The 10344-nt window shown below is 47.0% G+C and overlaps 1 protein-coding gene across 1 annotated transcript in view; it reads right to left on the bottom strand.

Moving 5' to 3' along the window:
- Nucleotides 1–507: 507 nt before the first annotated feature.
- FAM171A1 (family with sequence similarity 171 member A1) overlaps nt 508–10344 on the bottom strand; it is a 130679-nt gene continuing 120842 nt past the window's right edge. The window contains exons 6-8 of the mRNA XM_081227880.1: nt 7368–7484; nt 4090–4204; nt 508–3540 (exon numbers count right to left, since the gene is read on the bottom strand). Coding sequence (XP_081084006.1) covers nt 1833–3540; nt 4090–4204; nt 7368–7484 — 1940 coding nt within the window. The 3' untranslated portion in view covers nt 508–1832. The remainder of the gene's footprint in view (nt 3541–4089; nt 4205–7367; nt 7485–10344) is intronic.

Raw genomic sequence — 10344 nt, 5'->3', positions numbered from 1 at the left:
ACGACATATTTTTGAAGCTGGATCAATACTGAACATAAAAGAAAACAGTAGTTTTTTGTAAAGTGCGTAAACACAATAAAACGTTACCTTGTATTCTTGAATGAAATTAAACAGCAAGGTTGATTTTTAGGATTTAACCATCATGTCAATTCGTAGGCATCAATGTGTTAGTCTTTTTTGTTTGTTTACTTTTTATTGGAGTATAGTTGATTTACAACGTTGTGTTAGTTCTCCTGTACAGCAAAGTGAATCGGTTATACGTATACATATATCCACTCTTTCTTAGATTATTTTCCCATATAGGCCATTACAGAGTATTGAGAAGAGTTCCCTGTGCTATACAGTAGGGCATTATTAGTTATCTATTTTATATATAGCAGTGTGTATATGTCAATCCCAATCTCCCAGTTTATCCCTCCCCCCATGTGTTCGTCTTTGAATATAAATCCAACAACTGGCCTTCCAGACTGCCAAGGGATGAAGAGAGAATTCTTAATGGCAACTCTAAAACCAATTATGGCTCAGAATGAATGAAAAGGACCACAAGACACGTTTTGTTTTTTTTTTTTAGTTTATTCTGAGTTTTCATTTTTGGATAACCAAGCAGCTCTTTAAGGAGAATGCACAGAAGAGTCATTCTGGCACTTTTGGATAGTACATAAGATTTGTTTAATAGTCACATTCAGTCTACTTGCTCAGCCCATACTCCGTGTTTGGTGAGCAAGATCAGCCCATAGGATTCCAGAGTTAATACGTAACCGTATATACAAACAGCCAATAAAACCATAATGGTGCCTAGTGGCCAAAAGGATGGCGGAGGAAAGGGGATCACTAAAGTGTCCTCTAGGCTCGCTTAGCTAAACAGAATCCACGTCACACGTGAGAACGAGAGAATACACTGAGCTGAAATGAGGATTCGGAGCACGAATGGGCACTTGGCGGCATGCAGTTGAAAGAAAAGGGGGATCGTTTCATAACTTTATAAAATCCAGGCAGTTCAATTAAAGAAGTTAAGAAAAACAAACGAAAAAAAGCAAAGTAAGGGACTGTCTGTTGTCACTGTAAAAAAGGCACTTGGAGTTAATGGGACCAGAAGTGAAGGACTGGCAGCTGATAAAAACTTCAGTACGATTTCATTAAGAGGCTTGGATGTTCAGAGGTGACACTCAGAAGTTCCTGAAAGGAGATACCGAAATAAACCACCGGGAAGCAGAACAGGTGAAAACGAAGGAATAAATTCCTTACAACCAAATTGTGTGTGTGTGTGTGTGTGCGCACGCGCGTGTATGTGTTTAACAAAAGCAAATCGGAAACGAAACCTAGCCAAAGCAACAATCTAAGCAAAGTAAGACCACGAAGCAGCGATGCATAGTTTTCCTTTGAGATAATGCATACCTCCAGACACTAAGTGCCAAGCTAATTTCTCCATAATAACTTCACAGGAGCATTATTGTGATAGAATGGATTCAAGCAATGCAACAAGAGTTTCATCGGTTCCCAGAATCTGCGGGAGAACTGAGGTTATCATCAGAACCCAGCGACATCACGTGTGGTTTTTTGGTGTCCTCGGGGGTGGACACATCAAGTACTGGGAACGACGCGGACATTCAGACACTCCGTTCGGCCATCTCCCTGGAGGCGACGCATTCTTTCTTCCGAGTAAGAACTTTACTTCCAAACACTTTGACAGCAAACGGTAATTGCAGAAAAAAAGTCCACTTCCCACGGCGGACGTGGTTCCACTTCCTCCGCAAACAGGTCGGCGCTTCCGTAAGAAAGAATTTTTGGCAACTCAACTGGATTCCAGTCCCCCCCTGGGCGGCTCGGGCCGCTCATTTGATGTTGAACGCCATCAGGGGTCGCTCCTCCCGTTTCTGCCACGGGCTCTTCTTGCCTTCGCCCTGGTCGTCGTCGTCGTCTTCGTCGTCCTCGTCCTCCTGAGCGGATCGCCTCTGGTCGGGACTGGCCGATGGCGCCGGGGGCACGTCCGAGGTTCGTTTCGTCGTCTCCTCCTGCAGGCTGGGCAGCTGGCCGCCGCTTCTCCGGCTGGAGCCGTCCAGCAGGCACCGCAGGGCACTGTCCTCAGGCGTCCCGACCGCGGTGCCGCCCTCGCTGCCGCTCTGGTCCATGTCGTCCAGGTACACGAGCTGCGTGTAGGCCGAGCCGTCCGCGGCCCGCGGCTCTTTCTGCGCATGCTCCTGGACCGGTGGGCGGTTCTGCGGCAGAGACAAGGGGTCTCCTCTTCCCTTCCGGGCAGATTTGGGTTCATTCATATCCACGCCAGAATCCAAACTGGCATCATTGCTTCCGTTCCTCCCAGCTCTTTGGAGATCAATGTAGGAATGTCTGACATGTGCATTGGACCGGCCGTCCAGGGACACGAACCAGGCCCGGGGGTGGGGAAGGGGCTTCCCACCCCCAAGTTCCAACAGCGCTTTTTCGGTCAGGAGCTGGACCTCGCTGTTCATCTGCGCCAAGGCCGCGTCGTTCAGGGATGCCGGGATGGAGAGGGACTCGGACATGGACGCATTCTGCGGGGTCCACTCCCGGGTGCCCGCGTCCTGCAGGTGCTGCTGCGAGATGGCCTGGCAAGATAAGGGCTGGGCCTGGATCTGTGAGGAGGCGTGTGGGAAGATGCCCGCGTGAGGGCTGGAGAGCTCGGCCTGCAGTCTTTCGATCTCGAGCTGCTGGTCGGCTGGGACGACCAGGGGCTGGCCCACATACGAATGGTCCCCTGGGAGTTTCATGTAATGAGCCGGGATGACCAAGGCAGGTAGTACTTTCCTGTAAACGCTGTCATTGACCTGGTCCACGGAACTACAGCAGATCAGCTGGCCGGGCCGCGGGAAAGAGGTAGGTCTCTCCAGGTGGTCTACTGATCGCGACATCATACATTCAGTAGGTCTGCGCTCCATCAGCTGGTCTTTCTCCGGAGATGAAGGCGCGGGGTACATGTGTTCCTGCATGGTGAGCTTACTTCCTGTGGAAATGTGGGTCACGGAGGCCTGACCGTCTCTGTCTTGCTTTTCAAATAAAGGCTGCGAGAGCATGGCATTGTAATTCCTCCTGTAGTCACTGTTGCCGGGGGACTCATAGCCTTCCCTTTCCACAGATTTCCTGGCCTTTAAGGGGAAAATCTCCACCGACTTACAGTAGTCTTTTCCCAACGTCCCACTCGGTGTCAGGTTGTCAAAGGAGATTTGGCTTTTATCCTCCTCCTTGTGAGACAGGAGTTCCTCCCGAGAGCTGAACTCCTGCGAGGTGCTGTAGGAGAGCTTCAGCATGGGCGTGTGCATGTCCACCTCCCCGCTGGAAGACATCATCTCTAAATGGACTCCACTCATCAGCTCCTTTGAGCCCGGGGCGTCCGGGGGGCGGCCCTGGCTGGTGACGGAGAGCGGGCCAGGGAATTCTGATTCCCGCCGAGAAAACAGCAGGTTGATGTGTGACATGGAAGTTGACTGATCCCTTTTGGAACTCTCCAGGGTGGCAGGAAGTTGCAGTTTTCTATGGTGCTGGCGGGGTTTCAAGCACTTCCGCCTACAATCAAAGATACAAACCCCAAGATTAAAGATTCTCAGAACAGTGAAGGTTCAAGTCGAAACCTAATTCTCAATTCCCACAGGAAGAAACAAGACAACACAATGAATTGGCAGCCAGAGACCTTCTCACCCCGCACCCTCAGCCCTAGTTTGATTCTGAGGGTCGCAATGTGCAGATTTTACCCCAAGTACATCCAAGTTATCCATTCAAAAGCAGAGTCGACGATAAACATTCTTGCAAGTCGATCAGATGAGGCATCAAAATAAGAATAGTTCTGCTCTGTCCTTGAGAATATCATCTCTTCATTACCATTTAGGACTATTCTGAATGAATCATGACAACTTATTTTTTTGGGACCGCCCTTCTAAGAAACATTTTACACAGTGTGCCTCCCACTTCGTTTGCAACTTACGTGACAGGTGTTCAGTTCTTAGGTACTTTTTCATGAGAAAAAAAGAACCTCGGCTCAGAAAAGGACCTCGATTTCAATGCTTGTGCAAGAAATTCCAAATTAAAAAAGACAGTGCCTCAGTGGTAAAACTTTACCTGCAATAATATAAAAGGAGACACAGCAAAACCAAAAGAATGAAAGCCATTCCTCCCAAGATGGCCAAAAGAAACACCGTGTGATACGTGGCGATGTCCTGTGTGACAACGGGACCTAAAAAGTCAGAAAAGAGCATTTGAGATTTGTGAAAACCTTTAAATAAAAAGAGGGGAAATGAACTGAGAGCGTGATGTTTTTCTTGCTCTTACTGTCTGGGGTGTGGAGCGGCGGACAGATGCAAACACCCTTTAGATGATGTACCTGCAGCATCACCGTAACTTCCCTCAGTGAAAAGGGATTACCCAAACCATCACTAGAGCACTCCGAATACTCAAATTCTATGCAGTGTCCAGGGTCCTTCCTTAGCACTGGGTACCATTTTCATCATTCTAAATATGTGATCGTTTAATAAAAGAAAACTAGATGCATGATCATATAATGAGGGGGACTCATCCATTCAGAGACATGGCCTGAAGACCTGGGGATTTTATGATACTGCAGAAGAAAAAAAAAAAAAGTCATGAAATTTGATTCTCACTTTCCCTGGGCAATGATTACTGTGTAATCATTGGCCTAAACCCTTGGCCTAAATGAATCAGTTGAAATGTATGAAATAAATTTCTATGACTTAAAAAAAATAATCCGCAGCTTATGACAGGGCTATCAAGGGTTTCTAAAATGTCTCCCGTTTTTAAAAAATAACATCTTTCTCTCTAGTATCTGTTCAAAATGGCTAACCTGATGTGGCAACAGACCTTTCCAGAACTTACAGACAAGGTGATCAGAGGTAAACATATTTTCTTTTTAATCTACATTAAAATCCATGAGAATCCATTAAATTAAATTGGGATTTAATTTACATTAGAATCCCAAGAGGTAGTTTAACTTACTCCTTATGTTCAACAGTAGTAAGAATCTAAATGTTGCCAACAATGGATTGACAGCAATAACGAAAACCTCCCCAAATTACAATACTGGGGCACCTATTGGTGTCCAGGTATCTTGGCAGTGCTCCAAAAGATGGGAAGGAAGGAATGTGGTTATATCATACATTACGTCAGAGGAGCATGGTTATGATCACTAAACACCATAAACACCCATTTATTGATTGATTTTTTATATTCTAAGGGACAGATTTCTTCAAAAATCTCTTAAAAGCTAGATAAGTCCAAGGAGACTTGTGGATTTTTGAAAATAGTGACATTACTTAAGTTCAAAAGATGACATCGTTCTCTCCCAATTACAAATCATTTCAATGGGGCGAGGGTGAATATTTACAAAAGTTGGAAAAATTACTGACAACTATCTACCGCCTTAATTGTTCAGAGAAACTTTTTTTTTTTTTTTTTTTTTTTGACACAGAGACAACCCCACAGACATAGGTAATGCCTTGGCAGGGGTCACCAAGAAATCTGGGGTACACATAAAAATCATTTCCAAATAACTGAAGCTTGGTCCTTTTAAGTACTTAAAAATGCTATTATTTTAATTAACTTCTGCCAGTGGAAATCTTGATAAACCTCACAGTCATACTTCATTTCCTTCTTAACCAGAGAATGAAAGAGAAAACTCTATTTTCTTGTTGGTTTTGGGCTCACAAAAGCACAGCATCACTGTAATTTGTTTTAATATAAGTGATGGCTGGGGGGTTACCAACATACATATTTCCACGTTAAGTGCCGTCAGGGCTGTACTATGTGTGCTTTTTATGGCTTTTTGTCTCTTCCTTCACTGCTCTCAGGAAGCTTGGGTCGACCTACATCTAGCAGTTCTTCTTCCCCTCTTTACAAAAGTATCTATTCATCTGTCGCATGATAGGAACACCGATCGCCATGGTTCTTTGAAATAGATCTAAAACAAAAGTTAACTTTAATGTACGGGCTTTGTGGTCTCTACTTTGGTACTTAAGGACTTTTTTTTCTTTCTTACCTTACTCATAAACATATTCTAGATATTTCAGATTTGGAGACTGAGGCATTTCTGTAGCTGGTTCATGCCTACGTGGCTACAAGAACCATATGGTAAAGGGAAATGCATACTCTTATATTTCAGATTTGGAGACTGAGGCATTTCTGTAGCTGGTTCATGCCTACGTGGCTACAAGAACCATATGGTAAAGGGAAATGCATACTCTTATATTTCAGATTTGGAGACTGAGGCATTTCTGTAGCTGGTTCATGCCTACGTGGCTACAAGAACCATATGGTAAAGGGAAATGCATACTCTTATAACCCAGATGTGAAGTGTACATTTTCCCAGGATTGGACTATAAAGTAAATGTAACTGATTTTTCAACACCCATCTAGGGTTGGCCTCCATCAGATTAGTTACTTTGGGAGTCTAAGTGTTCATCCCAGTGATGATTCCATTGGTAAAGTATTCTGGACTCCCATTTTGGAACTGCCTTCATGGTTAATTGACGAGACAACTTTTAATCATAGCACATTTTGACCTAGCTCAATTACCTACTTTATTCACCAGCCTTGGAGGTGGGTGACTTTTAGATGTGTCTAAGAAAAAGCAAAGGGACCCTCTGAGCAAAAAGATTGGCCACCTATGAAGAGTTTCGCTAATGATGACAGTCCAGGGGAAAAAGGTTCTAAAGGCATTTTGAGTACTGGAAGTCATCCACTGGAAACACTTCTCCTAAGGTGACTATTTTGAAAAAAGCAATTCTAGAATACTCCTAGGGATAATTCAGGGTGGTTAGGTTAAAAAAAAACCCAAACTTTTAGTCAAAATATTTGTGAAATTAAACTTCAGTGAAAAATATGAGTTAATTCATATATTCTAAATGGAGATGAATATTCTTTTAGATATAAAACAGGTTTGCTTTTAAGCCTTTCAGAAATGCCCGATCAAGGTTTTTGCCCCAAGAAGCCTCCAACGGTGACTTTCTGCTGGTCCCTCTGGTGACTGCCTTATACTACGTTTTTCTCTTGCACCAGGCCACAGCTGTTTCAGAAATTAGGGAGGAGGCCTGACCCGCCTCTGTGGGCTTTAGATTAAGAATTCCCTACGGCAGCTGTCTGAGCAAAACAGAGATTCGAGACAAGGCTATTTTCTATGCATTATTCTTATCCTGGATGGGAGAGTTCCAACCAGAGCTCCCCCAACCCCCAGGAAAAACCTTTGACTCATCATTTGCTTTTTCACACTTTCAACCATATTTAAGGAAGATGTGATCTCCCTGCTGACATCACTTTCAAAAGCACACTTAGCCTGAACCCTCAAAGGAATCGGTTCCCATCACTGCAGATTTCGGGGGTCCTGTTACCTGGGTTGGGAGGAGGCATGGCGGCCACCCAGTACCCCAACTGAGGGGCGATGTATGTCCACGTCAGCTGGCTGCCTTCCTGGTGCACGAGGCCGAGACCACTCTTCAGCCACGTTCCTGTGGGATGCGGAAAAAAAACTTCAGCCACATGCATGCTAAACTCCTATTTAAGGCTTCAGCCCATTGTACAAGTCACCTTCAGTATCATGCTTAGAACCCATCAGAGAGCAAAAAGGGTCCAGCTCTCACGGAGGGACTGCATTTCGCTTTCAGGAAAGAGTCGAACTTCTGTTTTGCTTCCTGATTAAAGGACTTTCAGCCACTTTATCACACGGCCCTGCTTCCAAACGCAGATAATTTTAGCAGAAGCTTTTGGAGTTTACTCCTCCATCATGTCCCATCTCCTCCGGAAGCCTTAGGGGTTTAGAAGCAGAATAAAGGTAGCATGAAAAGGGCTGGTGGGACGGGAAAGAAGAGGGGAAAAACTCCAGCTCTGTTTATAGTCTTCATCCTCAAGCAAATAAACGGATTTCCTCTCTGGAATCGCAGACCCATGACATCAGAGTTGCTTGGGGAAGTTTTTTTTTTTTTTTTTTTAAAACATCTTTATTGGAGTATAATTGCTTTACAATGGTGCGTTAGTTTCTGCCTTATAACAAAGTGAATCAGCTGTACATATACATATGTCCCCATATCCCCTCCCTCTTGCGTCTCCCTCCCACCCTCCCTATCCCACCCCTCTAGATGGTCACAAAGCCCCGAGCTGATCTCCCTGTGCTATGTGGCTGCTCCCACTAGCTATCTTACATTTGGTAGTGTATGTATGTCCATGCCACTCTCTCACTTCGTCCCAGCTTACCCTTCCCCCTCCCTGTGTCCTCAAGTCCATTCTCTACGTCTGCGTCTTTATTCCTGTCCTGCCCCCAGGTTTTTCAGAACATTTTTTTTTTTGGATTCCATATATGCTCCGGGAAGTTTAAAAAAAGTATATAGATTCCTTGGTCCTATCTTTGCAAATTCTAACCCAAAAGACTGGCTTAGGCGAGTATTTTAAGAAGCTTCTAGTTGGTCCTGATGCTGGGAGACATGGAGTACGTCCAGGTCAGGGCTGTCTTCAGTCACTACCGTAACTAGTACCTCACAGTAGTGAGCACCTCCGTGTGCCGGCCTGTCGCAGCAGTGTGCTTTCTACACAAGCTATCTACGGTTCTCACAGCGACCCTACAGAGGGGGACTTATTTTCCCCTTTCAGACACTGGACACTGGTGAGACACGGAACTCTTCCGAGGCCTCCCAGGGGTAGAGGGCGGAGCAGGGGCAGACTAGGTCTGTCTGTCTGGCCTCAAGGCCGGTGCTATTTCTTCCACTCTGCCCTGCCGCATCTCCTACAAAACCTGCCAGCGTTTGAGAACTTTTTTACTTTGTAAGGTTTCCAGGAGCCCGTCGCCCAAGGCTGCCTGGCTGTCACCTGTCTCACCTGCAGAGAACCTTGCTCTGAGAGCCGGGGGGCAAGGGAGATTGCTGGCTAGGGCCCCACCAGCCCGGAGACACAGGTCACTCACACAGCGTTCCTGCGACGATCACCCACCCCCTGAAATGGCCGCATGTGGAATCCTGTCCCCTCCGGGACTAAATGCGCCAGCTGTGCACCAAATATTCCACCTTCCACTCTCCAAATCCCTGCCTTTCCTAGGTATACACATCACGGAGGTGGCAAGAGCAGTTTTCTTTCCCCCCACCGGAGAAAAGAAACAATACTTGGCAGGCTTCCTAGGGCCTATCAGTTGCTATAGCAACATTCAGATGTAGGGGGTGGAAAGGTGCCCCAGCAACGCCTCCCATAGCCCTCCCACCCCTCCTCCTCCTCCTCCTCCATCTCCTCCCCGCCTCCATCTCCCCCTCCCCCTCCCTCCTCCTCCCCCCTGTCCCCCTCCCCTTCCTCCTCATCCTCATCCTGGAAGACAGAAGGTGAACAAAGAAGGAAGGTGGGAAGAGGCCAGGCGTCAGCGGGTGCCCTACATAGTCTGACTGCCCCCTGCAACAGGCTGAATCATGGCTCCGGAGGATTTCAAGTCAAGTTAGACGAGAATATACGTTGGAAGGTTTCCAAAGTGAGGATGAGGATGCTCACTTCAGATTCACTGGCTGAAGAGCATCAACCCAGAGGTGGTCCAGCCACTCCGAGCATCACTCACTCCACAGGGCTGCTGAGAACATGGAAACAGGGAGCATGTGACACAGGCGGCTAAAGGGGTTCTGCGTGGGGTCAGAAAGTTCGCCTGAAGGCAGAGAATGGATTGTTTGTTTGCCACCACTTCCGGTTTTCCCCTCGGGGACCCCATGCTGTTTAGCTCGTGACTTACACACCCGACCCCACTCCCACACGCTCTCCCACAGGAGTGGCCCTGCCAGGATCTCCTATCAGCCAGGAAGCCGCATGCACTCTTTGGTTTGCAGTTTCCCTCTTGAGTCACTGCTCTTCAAGTGGAGCGGATTAGGTTAGGCTAAAGGCAACCAGAGGAAAACAGCTGGAGGCTCAGAGCCCTGCGCGCTCACTCAAGGGCAAACCACCTACCTGGATGGCTAAGTCGCCTTGGCTTTCTACGACACAGCCAACTGGAAACGGGCTTTTAAAACACCTCCCAGTTACACTGGGAACAAGCTAAAGGGTGGACGGACACACACACCCCACACCCAGCTAACAGGCCCCCAAGTCCAGCCTGTGATGCTTGTGGGAGCCAGAAGAGCCAAGAAAAGGCACAATACAAGCTGCTTTGGGAGCTCAGTAAGAACGAGTGCCTCTTGCGGTGGGCAGAGAAGGCTGTGATGAGCTGGGCTCCGGTGAACAGGCAGGACTGTCACTGGGGTGGAGGGTGGCCAGGAACAGAGAGAAAAAAGAGGGAACAGCATGCACAGAGGCACGGTAATTAAGCGTACTGGCCCGGGGAACGGGAGGGAGGGAGACTGGGGAGGGCTG

This window comes from Mesoplodon bidens (assembly GCF_964165515.1).
Source record: "Mesoplodon bidens genome assembly, chromosome: 3".
NCBI lineage: Eukaryota > Metazoa > Chordata > Mammalia > Artiodactyla > Ziphiidae > Mesoplodon > Mesoplodon bidens.
The sequence above is the reverse complement of the archived record's forward strand: the minus strand, read 5'-3'. Positions and strand labels throughout refer to the sequence as shown.